Below are 25,570 nucleotides of genomic sequence, written 5' to 3' on the forward strand. Positions count from 1 at the left end.
GCTGAGGGTCCTGTCTGTTAGAAGGAAAACTAACAAACAGAAAGGACATCCACACCAAAAACCCATCTGTATATCACCATCATCAAAGACCAAAAGTAGATAAAACCACAAAGATGGGGAAAAAACAGAGCAGAAAAACTGGAAACTCTAAAAAGCAGAGTGCCTCTCCTCCTCCAAAGGAACACAGTTCCTCAACAGCAACGGAACAAAGCTGGACGGAGAATGACTTTGACGAGCTGAGAGAAGAAGGCTTCAGATGATCAAATTACTCCGAGCTACGGGAGGATATTCAAACCAAAGGCAAAGAAGTTGAAAACTTTGAAAAAAATTTAGAAGAATGTATAACTAGAATAACCAATACAGCGAAGTGCTTAAAGGAGCTGATGGAGTTGAAAACCAAGGCTCGAGAACTACGTGAAGAATACAGAAGCCTCAGGAGCTGATGCGATCAAATGGAAGAAAGGATATCAGCAATGGAGATGAAATAAATGAAATGAAGCGAGAAGGGAAGTTTAGAGGAAAAAGAATAAAAAGAAACGAGCAAAGCCTCCAAGAAATATGGGACTATGTGAAAAAAACAAATCTATGCCTGATTGGTGTACCTGAAAGTGACAGGGAGAATGGAACCAACTTGGAAAACACTCTGCAGGATATTATCCAGGAGAACTTCCCCAATCTAGCAAGGCAGGCCAACATTCAGATTCAGGAAATACAGAGAACGCCACAAAGATACTCCTCGAGAAGAGCAACTCCAAGACACATAATTGTCAGATTCACCAAAGTTGAAATGAAGGAAAAAATGTTAAGGGCAGCCAGAGAGAAAGGTCGGGTTACCATCAAAGGGAAGCCCATCAGACTAACAGCGGATCTCTCGGCAGAAACCCTACAAGCCAGAAGAGAGTGGGGGCCAATATTCAACATTCTTAAAGAAAAGAATTTTCAACCCAGAATTTCACATCCAGCCAAACTAAGCTTCATAAGTGAAGGAGAAATAAAATACTTTACAGACAAGCAAATGCTGAGAGATTTTGTCACCACCAGGCCTGCCTTAAAAGAGCTCCTGAAAGAAGTGCTAAACATGGAAAGGCACAAACGGTACCAGCCGCTGCAAAATCATGCCAAAATGTAAAGACCATCGAGACTAGGAAGAGACTGCATCAACTAATGAGCAAAATAACCAGCTAACATCATAATGACAGGATCAAATTCACACATAACAATATTAACTTTAAATGTAAATGGACTAAATGCTCCAATTAAAAGACACAGACTGGCAAATTGGATAAAGACTCAAGACCCATCAGTGTGCTGTATTCAGGAAACCTATCTCACGTGCAGAGACACACATAGGCTCAAAATAAAAGGATGGAGGAAGATCTACCAAGCAAATGGAAAACAAAAAAACGCAGGGGTTGCAATCCTAGTCTCTGATAAAACAGACTTTAAACCAACAAAGATCAAAAGAGACAAAGAAGGCCATTACATAATGGTAAAGGGATTAATTCAACAAGAAAAGCTAACTATCGTAAATATATATGCACCCAATACAGGAGCACCCAGATTCATAAAGCAAGTCCTGAGTGACCTACAAAGAGACTTAGACTCCCACACATTAATAATGGGAGACTTTAACACCTCACTGTCAACATTAGACAGATCAACGAGACAGAAAGTCAACAAGGATACCCAGGAACTGAACTCAGCTCAGCACCAAGCAGACCTAATAGACATCTACAGAACTCTCCACCCCAAATCAACAGAATATACATTTTTTTCAGCACCACACCACACCTATTCCAAAATTGACCACATACTTGGAAGTAAAGCTCTCCTCAGTAAATGTAAAAGTACAGAAATTATAACAAACTATCTCTCAGATCACAGTGCAATCAAGCTAGAACTCAGGATTAAGAATCTCACTCAAAACCACTCAACTACATGGAAACTGAACAACCTGCTCCTGAATGACTACTGGGTACATAACGAAATGAAGGCAGAAATAAAGATGTTCTTTGAAACCAATGAGAACCAAGACACAACATACCAGAATCTCTGGGATGCATTCAAAGCAGTGTGTAGAGGGAAATTTATAGCACTAAATGCCCACAAGAGAAAGCAGGAAAGATCCAAAATTGACACCCTAACATCACAATTAAAAGAACTAGAAAAGCAAGAGCAAACACATTCAAAAAATAGCAGAAGGCAAGAAATAACTAAAATCAGAGCAGAACTGAAGGAAATAGAGACACAAAAAACCCTTCAAAAAATTAATGAATCCAGGAGCTGGTTTTTTGAAAGGATCAACAAAATTGATAGACCTCTAGCAAGATAAATAAAGAAAAAAAGAAGAATCAAATAGATGCAATAAAAAATGATAAAGGGGATATCACCACCGATCCCACAGAAGTACAAACTACCATCAGAGAATATTACAAACACCTCTACACAAATAAACTAGAAAATCTAGAAGAAATGGATAAATTCCTCGACACATACACTCTCCCAAGACTAAACCAGGAAGAAGTTGAATCTCTGAATAGACCAATAACAGGAGCTGAAATTGTGGCAATAATCAATAGCTTACCAACCAAAAAAAGTCCAGGACCAGATGGATTCACAGCCGAATTCTACCAGAGGTACAAGGAGGAACTGGTACCATTCCTTCTGAAACTATTCCAATCAATAGAAAAAGAGGGAATCCTCCCTAACTCATTTTATGAGGCCAGCATCATCCTGATACCAAAGCCGGGCAGAGACACAACCAAAAAAGAGAATTTTAGACCAATATCCTTGATGAACATTGATGCAAAAATCCTCAATAAAATACTGGCAAACAGAATCCAGCAGCACATCAAAAAGCTTATCCACCATGATCAAGTGGGCTTCATCCCTGGGATGCAAGGCTGGTTCAATATACGCAAATCGAAAAATGTAATCCAGCACATAAACAGAACCAAAGACAAAAACCACATGATTATCTCAATAGATGCAGAAAAGGCCTTTGACAAAATTCAACAACGCTTCATGCTAAAAACTCTCAATAAATTAGGTATTGATGGGATGTATCTCAAAATAATAAGAGCTATCTATGACAAACCCACAGCCAATATCATACTGAATGGGCAAAAACTGGAAGCATTCCCTTTGAAAACTGGCACAAGACAGGGATGCCTTCTCTCACCACTCCTATTCAACATAGTGTTGGAAGTTCTGGCCAGGGCAATTAGGCAAGAGAAGGAAATAAAGGGTATTCAATTAGGAAAAGAGGAAGTCAAATTGTCCCTGTTTGCAGATGACATGATTGTATATCTAGAAAACCCCATCGTCTCAGCCCAAAATCTCCTTAAGCTGATAAGCAACTTCAGCAAAGTCTCAGGATACAAAATCAATGTACAAAAATCACAAGCATTCTTATTCACCAATAACAGACAAACAGAGAGCCAAATCATGAGTGAACTCCCATTCACAATTGCTTCAAAGAGAATAAAATACCTAGGAATCCAACTTACAAGGGAAGTGAAGGACCTCTTCAAGGAGAACTACAAACCACTGCTCAAGGAAATAAAAGAGGATACAAACAAACGGAAGAACAGTCCATGCTCATGGGTAGGAAGAGTCAATATCATGAAAATGGCCATACTGCCCAAGGTAATTTACAGATTCAATGCCATCCCCATCAAGCTACCAATGACTTTCTTCACAGAATTGGAAAAAACTACTTTAAAGTTCATATGGAAGCAAAAAAGAGCCCACATTGCCAAGTCAATCCTAAGCCAAAAGAACAAAGCTGGAGGCATCACACTACCTAACTTCAAACTATACTACAAGGCTACAGTAACCAAAACAGCATGGTACTGGTACCAAAACAGAGATATAGATCAATGGAACAGAACAGAGCCCTCAGAAATAACGCCGCATATCTACAACTATCTGATCTTTGACAAACCTGAGAAAAACAAGCAATGGGGAAAGGATTCCCTATTTAATAAATGGTGCTGGGAAAACTGGCTAGCCATATGTAGAAAGCTGAAACTGGATCCCTTCCTTACACCTTATACAAAAATCAATTCAAGATGGATTAAAGACTTAAATGTTAGACCGAAAACCATAAAAACCCTAGAAGAAAACCTAGGCATTACCATTCAGGACATAGGCATGGGCAAGGACTTCATGTTTAAAACACCAAAAGCAATGGCAACAAAAGCCAAAATTGACAAATGGGATCTAATTAAACTACAGAGCTTCTGCACAGCAAAAGAAACTACCATCAGAGTGAACAGGCAACCTACAAAATGGGAGAAAATTTTCGCAACCTACTCATCTGACAAAGGGCTAATATCCAGAATCTACAAGGAACTCCAACAAATTTACAAGAAAAAAACAAACAACCCCATCAAAAAGTGGGCGAAGGACATGAACAGACACTTCTCAAAAGAAGACATTTACGCAGCCAAAAAACACATGAAAAAATGCTCACCATCACTGGCCATCAGAGAAATGCAAATCAAAACCACAAGGAGATACCATCTCACACCAGTTAGAATGGCAATCATTAAAAAGTCAGGAAACAACAGGTGCTGGAGAGGATGTGGAGAAATAGGAACACTTTTACACTGTTGGTGGGACTGTAAACTAGTTCAACCCTTGTGGAAGTCAGTGCGGCGATTCCTCAGGGATCTAGAACTAGAAATTCCATTTGACCCAGCCATCCCATTACTGGGTATGTACCCAAAGGACTATAAATCATGCTGCTATAAAGACACATGCACACGTATGTTTATTGTGGCATTATTCACAATAGCAAAGACTTGGAACCAACCCAAATGTCCAACAATGATAGACTGGATTAAGAAAATGTGGCACATATACACCATGGAATACTACGCAGCCATAAAAAATGATGAGTTCACGTCCTTTGTAGGGACATGGATGAAATTGGAAATCATCATTCTCAGTAAACTATTGCAAGAACAAAAAACCAAACACTGCATATTCTCACTCATAGGTGGGAATTGAACAATGAGAACACATGGACACAGGAAGGGGAACATCACACTCTGGGGACTGTTGTGGGGTGGTGGGAGGGGGGAGGGATAGCATTGGGAGATATACCTAATGGTAGATGACGAGTTAGTGGGTGCAGCGCACCAGTATGGCACATGTATACATATGTAACTAACCTGCACGTTGTGCACATGTACCCTAAAACCTAAAGTATAATAATAAATAAATAAATAAATAAACAAAAGCACACCCCTTTTGAACTCTCATAACCCTCCGGATGCTGCTCCATTTCTCTGTACTTTTTCATTTGTTTAAGGGTTGTCTACAAACATTAATGTCCACTTATTCATTTTCCACTTACTCTTTACTCACTACAATCTGAGTTTCACCTCCACTACTACACAGCAATTACTCTTGTCTGCGTCACCTGTAACCTCCATGTTACCAAATCCTATGAGCACATTTCTGCCCTCGTTTCAGTTGATTCCATAGTAACACTCCACATAGTCAATCACTCCTACCATTTTGGAACTCCTTCCTATATTGGCTTTTGTGACACTCTTCAGTCTTGGTTTTCATTATATACCATTGCCTACTCCTTGCCTGTCTCCTTTACTCCTCTTCTACCCAATCTTTAAACGTTAGCCCTTCTCAAACCCCAGTGGTAGCACTCCTTTTTCTATACTCGTTCTCCTGATGTAACACAGTCATTCTCAACAGGGTGTGATTTTGCCCCCTAGAGGACATTTGCCAATGACTAGAGACATGTTTTACTGTGACAACTGGGAGTATGTCACTGGCATCTAAAGGACAGAAGCTGGAGATACTGCTAAACATTGATGGTGAGTACACAATCCTAAAATGCACAGCACAGCTTCCCACATCTAAGAATTATCTGTTCCAAAATGCTGCTGGTACATTGAGAAACCCTGCCCATCCAGGCTTTGCCTTTTTACTGTCTGTGGCAGGCAGTATGTCTTGTCTTCTGGTATCCATTCTCCCCTTCTTTTTAGTAATGGAATTGACATTTCATCAGGTAGCATATGGCCATCCAGCTTATAGACTATGTTACAGCCTCTCTTGCAGCTAAGTAACATGTGTTACTCCTGGGTCGTTTCCTTAAAAAGAAGGTGCACCCTTTTCCCTATTTCTTAATGATAGGATGTGGTCTTCGTGCTAATGAACCAATTTCCACCATACAGAGAAAAATAATATTCAAGGGATGACAAAAGTGCCACGAATCCCTGAATGACCTAGTGAAGTGGAGCTGTCTAACTAGACCACCCACCTATCTCTGAACTATGATATGAATGAGAAAGAAACTTGTGCCTTGTTTGATCCACTATATTTGGGTGCCTCATTTTAAAAATCTTAATTGATCTCCCACTGACATACCATCTATATAATACCTGATGGAGCTATAATTTGTAATCACTACCTTGAGTTCCTCTCTAAACTTCAGATTTATAAATTAACTACCTTCTTGATATGTATTCTTGCATATCTCCCAGAATCTCAAACTTAACATTTTCAAAATGAAGCTATTGATTTCACCACCAAACCACCCCTCTTTGGCCTTTCCTCCACTCAATAAATGGCTAGAAATTGTAAGTCATCCTTCATCACTGTCTTTCAACCCCAAATATATGCCTTCATTTTTGCTTCCTAAATAAGCATGATATATGCCCATTTTCTTATTGCTAGTTCTACCATGTTGGTTCACGCCACTACCATCTCTCTCCTGGACAACTGTGATAGCCTCTGCACTGGGCTTCCTGTATTTTGCTTTGCTCCTCTGATTCATTTTCCACAGAGAAGCTGGAGGAATCTTTCTAAAATAACAATCAGATAATCACATGCCTTTCACAAGACTTTTCAAAGTCTGCCTAATGCACTTAAAATAGAACTCATAATTCTTACCCAGAGTCTACAAAGATCAGCATAATCTAGTCCTTGTATAGCTTCATCTTGGGCCACTCTTGCCTTTTACACCTGATGCCCAAGCCACACTGGTCTCCTTTCAGTCCATCACACAAAGCTCTTTCCTGCCTCAGGACCTTCACTCATACTGTTCCTTCTGTCTTAAGTGCATTGATCCCTCCTTTCTGCATGGTTGACCCACCTCCTTCTGCAATTTCCTATCTTCACAGATGCCTCCAGGGTCAAGCCAAATAAGCTTCTTCCCTCTCCCCTTGTTATTCTCTGTTAATGTGCCCTGTTTATTTCCTTTATGAAACTTATCACCATTTCTTATTATATACATATATGTAGGTGTGTGTTTTGTCTGCCTCTCCCACAAATACATGGATTCTGGTTGTTTTATTCACCAATATGTATTTGGTATTAACATTGCCAGGCACACAGTAGGTACTCAAGATTATGTGTGTATGACTGTGTGTGGTCAGTTGTTCATTTGTATTTATTGAATGAAATAATGTTTCAGCAAAGCATGGTTTACCCTGGATATCTCCCCATAAATTCTACCCAGTTGAAAGCAGGGTACAATGAACATTAAGGGCAACCTGAAAGGGGAAAGGAGTTGCACTCAGATGACATGAAACTTAATGAGAGATGATTACACACAGCAGTGGGTTGTGTGGGAGGGAAGAACATGATGCTGACTTGGGAACATAGATCTCTGCTCAAACCATCATTCAGTTCCAGTAAGAGGAAAATGTAAAACAGGTCCAACTCTTAGAGGCTAATTGTTTAAGATAGAAGTTAGGAAGAAAAAGAAAGAAGGCAGGACAGGAATGGAAAAAGAAGAAAAGAGAAGAGAAAGCACAGAATGTTCTTAATGGTTTTATTCTCAATCAAGAGCAATGTATCACCAGGGAAGAGGGAAATCTGATGAAATACTTGGAAAACTTTATTGCTGGAACTAAAGTGATCTGTACTGGTCTTTGAGAAAGATCTTATTGAATAGTTGGCTGCCAGTCTCAGCAGTCCCTGATGATAAACACTGTCTTGTGTATAAATTATTCATGTCTTCTTTTTTTTTTTTTGTGGAGACAAGGTGGTGCCCTGTCTCTGCTTCCCAAGCTGGAGTGCAGTAGTGCTATCATGGCTCAGTGAAGCCTTGACCTCCCAGGCTCAGGCAACTCTCCCACCTCAGCCTCCCAAGTAGCTGGGACTATAGGTGCATGCCACCACTCCTGGTTAATTTTTTAAATTATTTGTGGAGACAGGATCTCACTATGTTTCCTAGGCTGGTCTCAAATGCCTGGGCTCAAGCGATCCTCCTGCCTTAGCCTCCCAAAGTGCTGGAATTACAGGGGTGAGCCACCGCATCTGGCCTCGTGTCTTTTTTTCAGCAAGAACTGGTCATACCACTTTCTTCTCCTTTTTCTGACACTGCCTTTAGAAGATCCATCCTACTCACAGTCTCACCACCCACACACACCTACCCATTGTGCAGGACTTCTCCAACCTGTGGCTGGTTTCACAACTTGCCAACACTGATCTGAGATACCAGTGTTGACTGTGTTTTTCTGGTTTTCTTCTGAAGGGCAACAGCACCTTGAGAATTAGTAACATCAGAAACTAGCATTATTCCCAGGTCTGTTATGTACAAGGTGTTTTACTGAAGTAAGCCAGTCAATCCCTTAGAAAATCCAATAAGAAATGTATTGCTCTCCCCACTTTACACATGTGGAAACTAAGGCTCAGAGAAGTTATGTGCTTTTTCTCAGTCACACAGCTAGTGAGAATCTGTGTCGGCTCTGTTTGATCCTGAGCACATGATCTCTTCTCTGCATATGGTACCTCCCAGCTACAAGGCAGAAGATTTTAGACAAATAAAACTACCTCACTACAGCCAGAGTGATCTTTTTAAAAATGTAGACCTAACCATATCCCTCTCCAGCTAAAAATACTTCCTAAAATAGTTCTTACTACCTAGAGCTTACGCTGCTCCCTCTCCTGGAAATACTAACCCTTCAGCTCTAAATCCACACCCAAACCCACATGCACACATGTGTGCACTCACACACACACACACACACATCATTCAGTTTCATTTAAGTAACTACAGTCATGTGTCTCTTAACGACAGGGACACATTCTGAGAAATGCATCATTAGGGGATTTCACTGTTGTGCAAACAGCATAGACTGAACTTACACAAACCTAGATAGCATAGCCTCCTACACACCTAGAGCATATTGTATAGTCTATTGCTCCTATGTTACAAACCTGTACCAAATACTGTAGGCAAATGTAACACAATGGGATTTGTGTATCTAAACATAGGAAAGGTACAGTAAAAATACGATATCATAATCTTATGGGACCACCATATATGCTGTTGATCGTTGGCCAAAATGTCTTTATGCAGCTTATGACTAAACTTCCTTTCAACCTTTACTATACCTTAAACCAGTAGTTCACCAACCACAGCGTCGGCACAAATTATCTGTGAATATTGCTAAAATTTTTAATTTTCAGGCCTCACCCTCAGAAATTCAGTATCCATAAATCTGAGGAAGGGGTCAAAAATCTGTATGTTAAACAACCACTTGAAATGAAAGAAAATAAAGTCCTTATTCTCATGGAGCTTACAATTTCCCTGGAGTAAAACCAAAAAATAAACCGATGGACATATGGTATATCAGGTGGCAAAGAATAATAAATAATGTAAAAAAATACTGATAGGGAGCTATTGTATTATTATTATTATTATTATTATTATTATTATTTTGAGACAGAGCCTCACTCTGTTACCCAAGCTGGAGTGCAGTGGCGTGATCTCAGCTCACTACAACCTCCACCTGCCATGTTTAAGCGATTCTCCTGCCTCAGCCTCCTGAGTAGCTGGGACTATAAGCACATGCCACCACGCCTGGCTAATTTTTTGTATTTTTAGTAGATATGGGGTTTCACCATGTTGGTCAGGCTGGTCTTGAACTCCTGACCCCTTGATGCGCCCACCTCGGCCTCCCAAAGTGCAGGGATTACAGGCGTGAGCCACTGTGCCCGGCCCATATTATTTATTTAAGTTTTTCTTTTTAAAGGAAAGGGTTTCATCTATCTTCTTCACCACTTCATCCCAAGTATCAGGGATCTAGCACTCATCAAACATCTGTTGAGGTAGGACTAGGACTACTTTACATGTGCTAGAAATAAGGATCCTCATAGTAGCTTTTGTAAAGTTAGGAATGATGACACGATGCCTAATGCTGCCACCTAAAGCAGCCTGTGTAAGCATTCTAAAGTAGAAGTCAGTGGTTCAGAGCCAAGGAACTTAAATTTTGTTTTGTTTTTGAGACAGTGTCTCGCTCTGTTGCCCAGGCTGGACTGTAGTGGCACAATCTCAGCTCACTGCAACCTCTGCCTCCCAGGTTAAAGCAATTCTCCTGCTTCAGCCTCCCAAGTAGCTGGGCTTAGAAGCACACACCACCATGCCTGGCTAATTTTTGTATTTTTAGTAGAGGTGGTGTTTTGCCATGTTGGCCCGTCTGGTCTCAGACTCCTGGCCTCAAAGTCATCTACCCGTCTCGGCCTCCAAAAGTCCTGGGATTACAGGTGTGAGCCCAGGCCACCATGCATGGCCTGGAACTTAAGTTTTATCACAAAAATAGAACAACAGGAGTTTTACATATAACCAAGAGATGGAGTAACAGGTGATTGGATTTACTTTTTCACTAAACAACCAAAAAAAAAATAAAAACATGTAATGGTGGTTTTCAAGCAGTAGACATGAGGCACTATAGGACAGAGATACTTGAAACTCAGAGAAACAAACAAGGTAATCACTGTTGCCCTAGTTTACTGTCTGGACAGATATTTCTGTCCAGGAAACACTGCAGGGGTGTAGAAACCACGCAGAGCCCAGCTGTCACCCTGAATTGAGGAGAGAGAGCTGGGTGTCTGAGAAGGCAAAGGTGGCTAGAATTTGCAAGACAGGTCCCTGGAGAGAAATTATACACGCAGAGAAAAAGATTGAGCTCCAGAAATATTCAAAAAGTCCCCCTCAAATGTTCAGCTGAGTGTTGACCAATGCATGCATGTGAGAAAACTGTATGAGAATATGGAAGGAACATCCAAAAAAGAGCACAAGTAACCACTGCTAGGGCTCACAAATACAAGAATAGTCTGTGTTCTCACCAGGCAGAGTAGAACACCTGTAATTCATAGTCCATTAGGTGGAGCATTCAGAAAGGTATTGCCTCAGTAAAGGGAAAATTTAGTTCAGGATCAAAGGCCACTCTAGTCCTACCTTAAAATGCTTAAAAGCAAGCCTCAAAAAGATCAAACGACTTGCTAATAATGTAACTGTGTTCCAAAACCAGGTAAAAATATTTATTAGAATATAAAAATATAAGATATAAGGTATAGAATATAAAGATAACCAGCACCCAACAATTACACAATGTCTGGTATCCAATCAAAAATTACCAGGCATGCAAAGAAGCAAGAAAAAATAACCTATGCTAAGCACAAAAATTAAACCATCATTCTCAGCAAACTGTCACAAGAACAGAAAGCCAAACACCACATGTCCTCACTCATAAGTGGGAGTTGAACAATGAGAACACATGGACATAGGGAGGGGAACATCACACACCGGGGCCTGTCAGGGGGTGGGGGGCTGGGGGAAGGATAACATTAGGAGAAATACCTAACGTAGGTGATGGGTTGATGGGTGCAGCAAACCACCATGCCACGTGTATACCTATGTAACAAAACTGCATGTTCTGCACATGTACCCCAGAGCTTTAAGTATAATTTTAAAAAAGAAAAAAATTAATCAATAGAAACAGATCCACAAAGACAAAGATAATAAAATTAGTATTAAAAAATTAGAAAAATAGTTGTTAATGATATTTCATGTGTTCAAGATGGTAGGTGTAAGACTAATCATGTTTTGTAGATATATAAATAATATTTTCCAAAAGACCCATATTAATCTTCTAGAGATGAAAATGACAATTTCTGAGATTAAAAATGTACTGTATGGAATTAATAACAGATTACACATTGCAAAAGAAAATGCTAGTAAACTTGAAGATACAATAGCAACTATCCAAAATGAAGTACACACAATACACACACACATGCGTGCGCATGCACAGCAGACAAAAAAATAAACAGAGCATTAGCAAGTTGTGGGACAACTTCAAGAGGCCTAATACGTTGTAATTGGAATCCCTGAAGGAGAAGAGAGAGAGGAATAAATAGGAAAAAATTTTTGAAGGAAAAAAGTGCAGTTTTTTTCCATACGTAATGAACACTATAAACCCACAGATTTAAGAAGCTCAATGAATCCAAAGCACAAGAAAATTAAACCATAAAACATCATAAACATGAGGCTTAAAACCAGTGACAGAAAATCTTTTTTTTTTTTTGAGACAGTCTAGATTTGTCGCCCAGGCTGGAGGGCAGTGGTGGGATCTCGGCTCCCTGCAACCTCCGCCTCCCTGGTTCAAGCGATTCTCCTGCCTCAGCCTCCTGAGTAGTTGGGATTACAGGTGCCTGCCGCTAATTTTTGTATTTTACTAGAGACGGGGTTTCACTGTGTTGGCTAGGCTGGGCTCGAACTCCTGACCTCATGATCTGCCTGCCTCAGTCTCCCAAAGTGCTGGGATTACAAGCATGAGCCACCGCGCCCGGCAGTGATAGAAAAATCTTAAAAGCAGCCAGAGAGAAAAAGACATGTTATATATAAAGTAATATAAATAATAATAGCTGACTCCTATTTAGTAACAATGCAAGCTAGAATATAGTGGAACAACATCTTTAGAATACTGAAAGAAGAAAACCCTCACAATTTAAAATTCTAAACCCGAAAAAGTACCATTCACAAACATGTATAATAAAGACTTTCTCAGACTTACAAAAGAGGCCTGGCACAGTGGCTCACACCTGTAATCCCAGCACTTTGGGAGGCTGAGGCAGCTGGATCATCTGAGGTCAGGAGTTTCAGATTAGCCTGGCCAACGTGGTGAAACCGGTCTTTACCAAAAAAATACAAAAGTTAGCTGGGCATGGTGGTGTGTGCCTGTAATCCCAGCTACTCAGGAGGCTGAGGCAGGAGAATCGCTTGAAACCAAGAGGCAGAGGTTGCAGTGAGCTGAGATCCCATCGTTGCACTCCTGCCTGGGCAACAAGATCAAAACTCCTTCTTAAAAAAAAATATGTATATATAAGATTAATCACCAGAAGACTGGTTTAAGTCAAAATAAGAAGAATGCAGTATGAGATGTATAACTTAGGTAGAAGTAAAATATGTGGCAAAAATAGCACAAAGATAAGGCAAGGAGGAATGGAAATATACTGTTGTAATAACCCAAAAGAAGGCACAAAATAGGAATAAAAAATAGATGATACAAATACGAAACAAACAGCAAGATGGCATATTTAAACTAAAGTATAGCAATCATTAATCATCAATTACTAAATGTAATTAGTCTAAACATCTCAATTAAAGGTAAGAGATCATCAAATTAGAAAAACAAAAGACAATTTCATGTGTATACATGTCTAAATTTGCCAAATTGTGCACTTTATATTCTTGGTTTATCATATGTCAATTATAGATTAATAAAGATTTTAAAACAAATAAATAATCTAGTGTTTGGTAGCAGAATAGGGTGATTATAGTCAACCATAATGTATTGTATATTTCAAAATAACTAAAATAGTAGAATCAAAATGTTCCTAACACAAAGAAATAATAAATGCTTGAGGTGATGGATATTCCGATTACCCTGACTTGATTATTACACATTGTATGCTTGTATCAAAATATCACATGTAGCCCCATAAATATGTACAATTATTATGTATCCATAATAATTACAAATAATAACTACAAACAATATTTTTAAATATATAAAATTATATTTAAAATTTAAAAATAAATGAAAAATAAAAATTAAATTAAATAGAATAACATAAAGGAAAAGTAGACAGGAGAAAAGGGGTGAGAATAAAAAATGTGATAGGGAAGGTCTTCACTGAGGGACTCACTGTCGAAAGCTGTAGACCAGAAGTCAATCACATCATTCATGAATTCAAGGTGACTGCAAGGAATCTGTTAAAGACAAAGTAACCACGTGTTTTCTAAATTAAGCCAAGCCACAGGAAGCCATAAATGTTTTTAAAGGCACTTTTCCAACAAGTTATTCATTAAAAGGATGTTGACAGATGATTCAAGTGTCTGGTTCAAAACCTCACGTCAAAGAGGAATCTTTTCAAGAGTCTGTCTTCCTAAGAATTCATATCTAACAGGAGAGCTCCTGTTAGATATGAATCATTAAATTCGTCTTATTTTTGACCCTTGAATGAGACTAAATTAATCTGCTCCCTCTCCCACTTGATAGCCCTTCAAATATTTTAGATCATATTATCCCTTCTCCAGGCTGTCTATGGTAAAATTAATCATTCCCCGTGGGACCTGCTTCCAGAAATTTTCACCATCCTAAACACTTTTATTTGGATATACTTCTGCTGAAAATCTCCCTTTTAAAAATAGAGTACTATATTGAGAATGAGCACAAAATTCTAGGTGTGGTCTGATCTTTTAAAACTTAACTTATATTCTTACACATTGCAACCTATAAATACATTTGTTTTCTTAATAACATTGGCAAAATGTGTGTCACATATACCCTTTAAACTCTCAACTTGTTTTCATGTGAACAGCTAACTATGATAGGAGTCTTCATCCTATCTTCTATAATCAGCATTTTGAACCTCAGTGCAATATTTTATATTTGGTGAGATTATATGCTTTCTCATACGTGCAGGTTTACTTCACATCTTTTTATTTTAATTGTTTGTGTTTTTGTTGTTGTTGTGTTTTTGAGACGGAGTCTCACTCTGTTGCCGAGGCTGGAGTGCAGTGTCACAGTCTCAGCTCACTGCAACCTCTGCCTCCTGGGTTCAAGTGATTCTCCTGCCTCAGCCTCCCAAGTAGCTGGGATTACAGGCTCCTGCCACCACGCCCGGCTAATTTTTTGTAATTTTAGTAGAGACGGGGTTTCACCATGTTGTGAATAATATTAATATTAACCTTCTTTACAGGAAATCTTAAAACTTAAAGACAAAGAAGTAATGTCTTCAAGATTCAGAGAAATAATCGGTTTCCACATATAATTCTCTACACAAGCACATACGCATGTACACACATGCTATTAATCACATAAGAGGGTAGAATAAAAATGTTTTCAGATACGTGAAATACTGTCTCAAGAAATTTAATGGTCAAGCACCCCTCTTAACAAGTGCCTGGAAAATATATTCTACAAAATGAGAAAGGAGCCCAAGACAGAGGATCCAGGAAATAGAGGATCTCACACAGGAAGTGGAAGAAATTCCAGTATGAAGTTAGGGAAGTCGCAGGATGTTCCCTGGTCATCAAGTCTAGAGACCTGTCAAGATTGGCACAACAGAATAGAAAGTTCCAACAGGGGTAACTCCATAAAAATAAAAAACAAAAAAAAAAAAGAACTGATAGACTATCTGAAATGTTTGATTGTGTTGAAAAAAGATATTCAACTAGTGGAATATAGAATGAATTAGTGACAGAAATATGGGAAAAAGGGCTAATCAAAAATTTAGGCAAGGATTAATGCCTGGAAAAACAAAAAGTTGTTCAAAAGAGTAACATGTAATTGTGTATTTCTTTGATTTAAAATATACATTTTAATTAAAAACAAATATATTCATCAAGGAGCAGAATCTGCCCAGTGATTCCATTCCTTTTCTTTATTTTAAATACTTGATCATTGTTTTCTTATTTTAGATATTATTTCATCTGTTGATGATGGAAAAAAGGGATTTAGCTGAGCATGGTGGTGCACGCATGTAGTCCCAGCTGCTAGGGAGGCTGAAGCAGAAAGATCACTTGAGCCCAGGAGTTCGAGGCTGCAGTGAGCTGTGATTGCACCACTGCACTCCAGCCGGAATGAGAGTAAGGCTCTGTCTCAAAAAACAAAACAAAACAAAACAAAAATTTAGATCCATGTATACTAAAGTCCCTTACTTGGCCGGGCGCAGTGGCTCACACCTGTAATCCCAGCACTTTGGGAGGCCAAGGCGGGCGGATCACCAGGTCAGGAGATCCAGACCATCCTGGCCAACATGGTGAAACTCCGTCTCTACTAAAAATACAAAAACAAAATTAGCCTGGAGTGATGGCGGGCGCCTGTAGTCCCAGCTACTCGGAAGGCTGAGGCGGGAGAATGGCGTGAACCCAGGAGGCGGAGCTTGCAGTGAGCCGAGATCGCGCCGCTGCACTCCAGCCTGGGCGACAGAGCGAGACTTCGTCTCAAAGAAAAAAAGAAAATCCCTTATATACACACATACACATACTTCTGCTAACCCCATCTTCTTGATATTATAATTTTTGGATAAGTAAAAACTCATCATTCATAATATTATGACTATGCAAATCCGGTGACAGCTGTAGCTCAGGGAGTTGGGAAACTGTGTACAGAAAGTCAATCAATAAAATAATGTCTACGATTGAAAAAAAATGAATACATTTTTAGCACATTTAGGAATACGGGGTTAAAATTCAGAAGAGTCAGCTAAGAGTTGAAAGTTTATGTTTCTAGGGAACATGACTCAATGTTAGGGAGCAGGACCCCTGTAGTTCTTTTTTTTTTTTTTACAATATGATTCTGTTGTTCTTTGATAATAATTTTAATTGATTTTTTAATTATAATCACCAAAGATCTTACTTAAAATTATAATAAAAGCTCTTTTTTATTGTTTAGAAACTTGTTCTTGAAATTAAAAATATTCATTTGAGAATCAAATAATTTATTCTGTAGAATTGAAAAAGCAAATTAATGTTATATATATTTAAAAATCAGATAAATTACAATCCAGGAATTCAGAACTCTAACCCCAGACCATTTGGCCAAGGAAGGTTGGCACATTACACTTACATTTTTTTTTTTTCATTTTCCTGTTTATCATCATGCTTCTTTGCCCAAATTATTTGGAATTCAGAATGCATATTGGAATTTAGCATCTTTGGATCAGTAAAATCTCCTTAGTCATATTTCCTCTGTTCGTTATGAACAATGAAGACAGAAAGATTGAAAGAGGACTGTGCACATATAAATCTATGAGCCAGTTTTTAACTTCTAATCTAAAGCCCAGTTCTTTGAGTCTTTCTTCATGGAGTGGGGAAAACAAGGATAAAAAGCATTTAAGATAAAGTATTTTTATAGTTGCAACACACAAAATTATAATATGGAATTTTGTCTTTATAGGTATCTGAACAATTTGTAGTGAAGAACAAATTTACTCCACACTAAAATGCTATTTGTTTGCTGTTTTTTCTTCTGTAATTAAGAAAATTTAAACCTAGCCCTCTGCCAAAATAATAGTTAGAAAATTTTTTTCTTTATTATCTAATCATCTATGCTGCTGAGTACTGCTACAGGTAAGTTAAATTAGCCAGAAAATTATCCGAAGAATTTATACTCGGCCTGAAAAAATATTATACTGAATAAGTAAAGTCCAGATGTTGGAAAAAAAAGCAATTTAAAAACTAGTGAAAATAGGCTGGGCGCAGTGGCTCATGGGCACAGTGGCTCATCCCAGCACTTTGGGAGGCCAAGACAGGGTGGATCACTTGAGGCCAGGAATTCGAAACCAGCCTGGCCAACATGGCAAAACTGCCTTTCTACAAAAAATACAAAAATTAGCCAGGCGTGGTGGTGCACGCCTGTAGTCCCAGCTACTTGGGAGGCTGAGGCAGAGAATCACTTGAACCCAGAAGGCAGAGGTTGCAGTGAGCTGAGATGGTGCCACTGCACTCCAGCCTGGGTGACAGAGTGAGACTCTGTCTCAAACAACAACAACAACAACAAAACTAGTGAAAATATAACTACCTAGCAGTACTATCATATGTTTTGTGAATCCTAGTTTTTATAGTAGGACATAATAAAAGACTGGAATCTAGGATTTTAGTCCTGGATCCGCTATTCATGTGTCATTTGACAACAAGGCTAGTCACTTCTCCTCTCTCTGCTTCATTTTCCATCTGTAAAATGAGGGGATCAGACCAGATGATCCATCAAGTTTCTTTCAGGTCATAGGAGAATACAAAATTTACACTAAGAACATAACAAGAAATTCCTTTTTCTCTTTTTGTGCATCCCCTATATTGATTTCTATAATTATATGGAAGCATGTGAAAACCCTACCATTTCCAAGGATCTGACCAACAATTACAGCAGGAAATGTGGTCATCTAATTTAACTCTTAAACATCGTCAGCAAGACTAAAAGCTTGGATGCATCCCAATTATCCCCACAAATTAATGGTGTGGTATCAAGAATAATCCAAAACACTTCCACTTAGCTTTGGAATTCATTATATTTTCTGGTTTGCCGTAGATTCCAATTAACATTTTGGTTTATTCAGGCTGATTTTAAAATATGTTGCCTTAATTACATATTCAAACCATCTAGTCTCCAAATATGCCTAGTTAGATAAAAGAGATAATATTCTTGAATTTGGCATAGTCCTTGAATTTCTAACGGCTGGTTTACACTGAGACCTAGTTACATGGTCATATGGTTTAGCTGTGTCCCCACCCAAATCTCATCTTGAATTATAGCTCCCATAATCCCCACGTGTTGTGGAAGGGACCTGGTGGGAGGTAACTGAATCATGGGGGTGGGTTTTCCTGTGCTGTTCTCGTGATAGTGAATAAGTCTCACGATATCTGATGGTTTTATAAAGAGGAGTTCCCCTGCACAAGCTCTCTTGCCTGCCGCCCTGTAAGACGCCTGCAGTCCCAGCTACTTGGAAGGCCATTGCTCCTCCTTTGCCTTCTGCCATGATTGTGAATCCTCCCCAGCCCTGTGGAACTGTGACTCCATTAAATATCTTTTTCTTTATAAATTACACAGTCTCGGGTATTTCTTCATAGCAATATGAAAATGGACTAATACGCATGGCAATAGCAGAGAACTCTGTGGTGTCTGCCCAGCTCATAATTCCTTCTCCTCTAAGAACAGCTTTCCATTCTAGCCCCTGGGTGACAGGAATGGGACCCTAGAAGCCATGTTTTAGTCACATAACACCATTGCCTAGAACTCAGCTAAGTGCACAATGGCTGAGCACCAGAACCAAATTGAGCCAATCAGAGCCCCTTCTTAGGAATTTACAGTTGTGACTGAAAGTAAAATCTCAGTGAGAGTTCACTTATACAGACACTATATTAACTTGAGAACTGGGGCTCAGCCATTGTCTTAGGAGTAGATGAGATGAGTAATAGAGAGAGATTTGCAAAGACATCTGAAGAGAGAAATAGAGGACAAAATAAAGCAAGCCTGTTTTCTGGGCTCCTCATGGCTCTCCATCTCTATTCCCTTTGGAATCACAGCTCCATCTCTGCTGCTGGCTTCCAGAATGTATTCATGTCTTCTTTCATTATCTTAAATTCTCCCTTCCTGCTTAGACTAATTAAAATTGATTTCTATTATTATCAATAAAAAAAACTCACTGAATAGGCTTTTTTTATAACTGAATTGAAAACTATAATGGGGATATCTTTTTAATTGCTTTTTGTTTTTGCATTAACTTGTAGCTTTACTACACAGAGAAGTGGCTTGGCACCAGAGACTTCAGATAACTAAAACATGATTCATATGATTCATATTGAGGACATTTTATCTTATTTTCTGCACCAGTCTCAGTTCTATAAAGCTTAAGCTTTACTGTATAATGAGAATGATACACTGAATTTATGAGGTTAAATGGAGGGTCACAGCAGTGGAACTTTTTATTGTAATGTACAACTGCATTCCTGAATCAGGCACAGGTTAATACATAATAATTATTCTCTGGAAACAATGGCAAAGCATTCCTAGTAACAGACAAATCAAGCAGCTACTGGAGTATTATGGCTGCCATTTGTTAATTACTCCCAGATAGCTGCAAAACACACACCCTCTTTGGCAAAAACTGAAACTCCAAACCCCTTAGAGAAAAAAGGAGGATCAGGTGCTACAATGCAAAGAGCACCAAAATGGGTGTCCGCTGATGTGAACCCAAGTCTTTGCAACTATCTTCACTTCTGTGAATTTTAGCCTCTTCATCTCATTTGAAATACAGAAAATTCAGCATGAGATCCAAAGGCCAAAAGTAGCTCAATAGACCATATGCTAAGTCCTTCTTTTACTGAACATGTTGTTAAACATTTTATGCCCCCATTTCCTCAACCGTATAAGGGAAATGTTACTTGTACCTACCTCATAGAGTTGTTGTGGGGTAGTTATTATATAGTAAGTACTTGGAAGAGTAGCACATAGGAATACTCAATTAATGACAGCTATATTGGTTTTTAATTTTTTTATTATTCCTGGAGATTTTTTTTTAAACAGGCTAACTAGTTATGAACATTTCATTGGTATATTTACTTTGAACATTGCCAACTATATATTTCATGTAGCTTGTTAAACAAATTTATAACTGTAATCAAAGCTAAATATATGTAATGATAGTATTTTAAGACATTCGAGTTAAATTCCACTAAAAGTAAATCACTAAACTGGGATGACATAAAGCATGATTGAGTAAGGAAGAATGGGTCTGAAGAAAGCCTGCCGATAACATCTGATTCATTTTTGAATCGTGGCCAATTTTTATGCTACAAGAATAGCTTACCATGTTGCCTTTACACTTCTGGATTTCATATCATGAGGGTAAACTGCTGAAAATGTATACACAAAAGAAAAAGAAAACAAAAAACCTATAGATATTCTATCTGTTTGAGTTCTAATGTTGCTTTCAGGTCAGACATTCTGGATTTTCATGGTTTTGGCTTCAGAAAATTCTAAGTCTAGAAAGCAGCTGTTTCTATGGGTGTCCCAAAGAAGAAAACTGCTACATGAAACAAGAGCAAACTGTGGTCTCGTCTGCACATTTGCAGAGTAGCATCAGATCCATGGAGATGCTGTTCGCTGAAAAAGTAACATCCATTGTGTTGGACCTCACCTATGTGACCCTTTCCAGGGAATAGTCTGGAAGGACATGGAAAATTAAAAGAGAAGTTAAACACTGCACAATTAAGTGAGAAGAACTTTGAATCTCATTGACTAACCCAGGAAGAGAATGGAGATAAGGAGAAGGTATGAGTTACAGGAAGGAAGGTCAGCCCTCCGCCACTCCAGCAAGATATTCCCTGTGGTGAAGAATGGCTGATGAATTTCTGCACAAAGCTATCTAATGTTCAGTTTCAAGTTGCTGTCTGCATGATGCTATGCCATCATCCCTCCATTACTGCAAAGCTTCAGTAAAAGAGAAAAGAAAATTAACGGCAGAAATGAGGAGCAATATTTAGGAAGCATAACGGGGCATAAAGACATGTAAACTCTACAAAATTACACAGGTGAGACTTTTCAATAGCAATATCTTATTTCAATTTTAAAATTCAGGCTCAGACCAGAAAGTGAGGGTACTTGGGGTCACCCACACAACTGACACTTGGGTGACATATGTAGTCCTACACAATGGAGAAATACCTCTTCCACGTGATGGCAAATATCCCTGTGAATGTTATCTCCTTATCTTTCACTTTATCTTACCATTGTCTGGTTTGTTTAGCTCCTACTTGGGGCCTATTCCGTACTATTGTGTCCTCCTCATTTATTATGGTTACATTCCACTTCTTAAACAATTATGTCTACCACAGCTCCATGTTGATGTAAAACAGTGACTGTCTATTGATGTTTAGTCACAATAAAAGTAGCCCATGCAAAGTAAAAAAGAGTTGGATCTCAAAGGACAAACACAATTTAAGACTTTTTCCCTTTGACATTTATTTCTTTCAGTACATCAGCCAATACATAACAACATGTCCACTTTATCAAGGCCAAAGGTTAACTACCAAGAGCTTCATTGATTTCACAAATATTTATTGTCCTGTGACTGGCACTAGCAGGGGGTAGGGCCGCAGTAGGAATAATAAATGTTCATAATGTAGTTAGGGAAAGAGAAATGAAAACAAAACTGGAAGCCGGTATATACACCAGGCTAAGACAATATAAGGAGGTTATCAAAAGCCTCAGGCATGGGAAGATACAAAAACTTCAAAAGAAGGTGACAACTGGAGCCAGTTTTGAAGAATCCATGAGGGTTCACCAAGCCAACAGGAGGGCAAGGGCACGAACTTACAAGTAACAGCCACATTACTGAGGGAAGCTTGGGCATGTGGGGAGGTCAGCGGAAGAAAAGGGAAAGGCAGGCAGCATTGGGGTTGTGGAGATGTTTGCACGCTTGAGATGTTTGGCCTTTAATAACCATGGAGAGCCACCAAAAGTTGATAATGATAGGAGTGATTAAGAAGATATCTTGCTTCAGAAGGATGGGTTGGAAGGAGATAGAAATGGAATCTGAAAGTCCACAAAATCTACAACTTTTGTCATGACTGTGGGGAGGAGAAGGGAAATTAAATCATTATTATTAGGTAGGCTCAAATAGGAAATTTTATTTATTTCCCTGTGCCTGGCTGCCTGAATCTAATAGTTGAACTTACCTAAGGGAAGAGGGTCAAAAAAAAAATCTGTCACTTATTTCTTCATCCTTCCCCCCAGACAATTCCCAAATGAGAATTTCTACATCCAAGCAATTCCTTCTGCTTTCCTGCATTTTTTTTTTTTTTTTTTTTTTGAGGCGGAGTCTAGCTCTGTCACCCAGGCTGGAGTGCAGTGGCACTATCTCGGCTCACTACACCCTCCACCTCCTAGGTTCAAATGATTCTCCTGCTTCAGCCTCCTGAGTAGCTGGGATTACAGGTGCCCGCCACCAGGCCTAGCTAATTTTTGTATTTTTAGTAGTGACGGGGTTTCACTGTGCTGGCCAGGTTGGTCTCAAACTCCTGACCTTGTGATCTGTCCGCCTTGGCCTCCCAAAGTGCTGAGATTACAAGCGTGAGCCACCGCGCCCAGCCTCTCCTGCATTTTTAACTGCCTCTGGGGCAGTCAGTATTAATTAGCTCTACAATCTCTTAGATTCCCATCCCAGTTGCTAAAAGGGAAACCTTCTGCCTCCACTAATATTTCAATTGCCAAAGGAGGAGGACCGTAGGGCGTAGTGTGTAAATGGCAGAGAGGAGGGTAAAGTCCACATCATTCTGAGTTCCTAGAGTAGCACCAACTGTTTTCACATCCCTGGACTGGATTGATTTGTAATCCTCCTCTCTCCTACTCTCGACCTTTACCACCTCAGTCAATCTCTGGAAGCCAGATTGGGTTCCTATCCTGGCTACATACAATCCATTCCAAATGACCTTTTGCCAAATCCCCATGGAGTTTAGAGATCCTTCTGGGGATTTATAAAGTTTTGTTGTTTTCAGATCAAACTTTCTCTTTTATTTCTCTTTCCTCACTAGGACTTTGGAGGAGAACTCAGCTTTCAGTTTGATGATGGAATATTAGTTAAACACATCATCCCCAAAGGGATTTATTTGCATCTTCTACGAATGACGATGGAAACAGTCTCAGTTTATCAGCAAGATGGCTGAGGATGCACTTACCTAAATGAGCAATGAAGATTCATCTGCTACAGCTGAGCTGTATTTGCATCGGCTAACTTATTGAGAAGGAAAAGTTAGGTTTCAGTATTACATAAAATGTGTTTGTTTTGTTTGTTTGTTTGTTTTTCAGACAGGGTCTGGGTCCATCACCCAGGCTGGAGTGCAGTGGTGCCATTGCAGCTCACCACAGCCTTGACCTCTGGGCTCAAGTGATTCTCCCTCCTCAGCCTGCCAGGTAGATGGGACTACAAGCATGTGCCACCACATCTGGATACTGTGTGTGTGTGTGTGTGTGTGTGTGTGTGTGTGTATTTTTAGTAGAGATGGGGTTTCACTGTGTTAGCCAGGATGGTCTCGATCTCCTGACCTTGTGATCTGCCCACCTCAGCCTCCCAAAGTGCTAGGATTACAGGCATGAGCCACCGCACCCGGCTCACATCTGGATAGTTTTGTATTTTTTGTATAGAAGGCATGTCACCATGTCACCCAAGCTGTTCTTGAACTCCTAGACTCAAGTGATCTGCACATCTCAGCCTCCCAAAGTGTTGGGATTACAGGCATGAGCCACTGCTCCCAGCCTCGATATATAGTATGAAATATTTTTAATGGTAAATTAATTATGAGTTGTTGGGCAAAATTCAGCCGCTTATTTGTAAAACAAACTAGCATTTTTTTAAACCATATTCTGCTTTGTATTGTCTCTGTATGAATATCTCTTGTATACTGCAGTAAGAGGAAACCTGAGAAGGATAGTTCTGTCACCTCCGTTTTTTCTTCAGAATAAATGTCAACATCTATGGGTTCTTCTTTACACAAGTTTAAATAGTTGGTGCTAGACAGACCCGGAACAAACATCTGAAGGAATCCCCTGAAAATATGAGGTCACTTATCCAACGTCACACAGGCAGTTTGTGGCAGAGCTTCAATTCTACTCAGATTTCCTGGTTCTTCATCCAAAGCTCTTTAGCTACTTTTCTGTATATGCAAATTGCATTTTCTTGCAACTGTCTTAGCAGAAAGAGTAAAAACAATTACGTTATAGGTTTAAGACTTCCTTGAGGCTGGTGCAGTGGCTCACGCCTGTAATTCCAGCACTTTGGGAGGCCTAGACGGTCAGATCATCTGAGGTTAGGGGTTCGAGACCAGTGTGGCCAACATGGTGAGACTCCTGTCTCTACTAAAAATACAAAAATTAGCCAGGTGTGGTGGGAGGCATCTGTAACCCCAGCTACTCAGGAGGCTGAGGCAGTATTGCTTGAACCTGGGAGGCAGAGACTGCAGTGAGCCGAGATTGTGCCACTGCACTCCAGCCTAGACGACAAAAGTGAGACTCCATCTCAAAAATAAAACAAAAAAAAAGAAAAGAAAAGAAAAAAAAAGACTTCCTTGAATAGCTGTGCTTGTGCTTGGTGGTACGCACCTATAATCCAAGTGACTTGGGAGGCTGAGGCTGGAGGATGGCTGGAGACCAGGAGCTTGAAGCTGCAGTGAGCTATAATCGCACCACTGCACTCAGGCCTGGGTGACAGAGCAAGTCCCTATCTTTAAAAATATATATTATATAAAATTGAAAAAAAAAAGAACTTCCTTGAATAATCCCACCCACCTGTGATGTTATCGTGGTTAGTAAATAATCGTGAGCAATGGTATTGATTTATGTGTTCACATAGGCAACAAGCGTTTGTCAGGCATTTACTATTGTGCCTCACATGAGGCTAGGCAGTTGGAGAACAATGAGATAACACAACCTAGATTTTTAAGGGCTTCATAGTGCAAACAGTAAGACACACTAAAATAATGGGTAATATGTGCTCTAATCCTGGCATGTGAAAAGTTCTGGAATATAGAGGAGAGAAGGCTGAAAAGTGAAGGGTGCAACCTAAGACTCTGACCAGTGACTAGGAGTTTTCCAGAAGAGGAAGAAAGGGAAAGGCATTTCAGGAAAAGGCCAGCATGAACACGCACGTGAAGCTGCACGCAGGTGCAGAAAAAGGGGTAGGTGTTAGTCTTCTGGGGCTAAGTAGGCAGACCCTGGTTTCTGCCACCCTTGCTAAGTTTAAT

At 39.4% G+C, this 25,570-nt stretch overlaps 1 protein-coding gene across 2 annotated transcripts in view; it reads left to right on the top strand.

The window, feature by feature from the left end:
* Window positions 1–23,621, top strand: part of LOC129017102 (xaa-Pro dipeptidase-like) — a 33,004-nt gene extending 9,383 nt beyond the window's left edge. The window contains exon 2 of one of the 2 annotated variants that reach the window (XM_063656842.1): window positions 23,366–23,621. In XM_063656842.1, coding sequence (XP_063512912.1) covers window positions 23,366–23,497 — 132 coding nt within the window. In that variant the 3' untranslated portion in view covers window positions 23,498–23,621. Of the gene's footprint in view, window positions 1–15,030; window positions 15,429–23,365 lie in introns of those variants that run through there. The other variant, XM_054457201.2, reaches the window with a different exon arrangement.
* Window positions 23,622–25,570: the final 1,949 nt, after the last annotated feature.

The sequence above is a fragment of the Pongo pygmaeus genome, chromosome 19 (assembly GCF_028885625.2).
Source record: "Pongo pygmaeus isolate AG05252 chromosome 19, NHGRI_mPonPyg2-v2.0_pri, whole genome shotgun sequence".
In the NCBI taxonomy this organism is placed as follows: domain Eukaryota; kingdom Metazoa; phylum Chordata; class Mammalia; order Primates; family Hominidae; genus Pongo; species Pongo pygmaeus.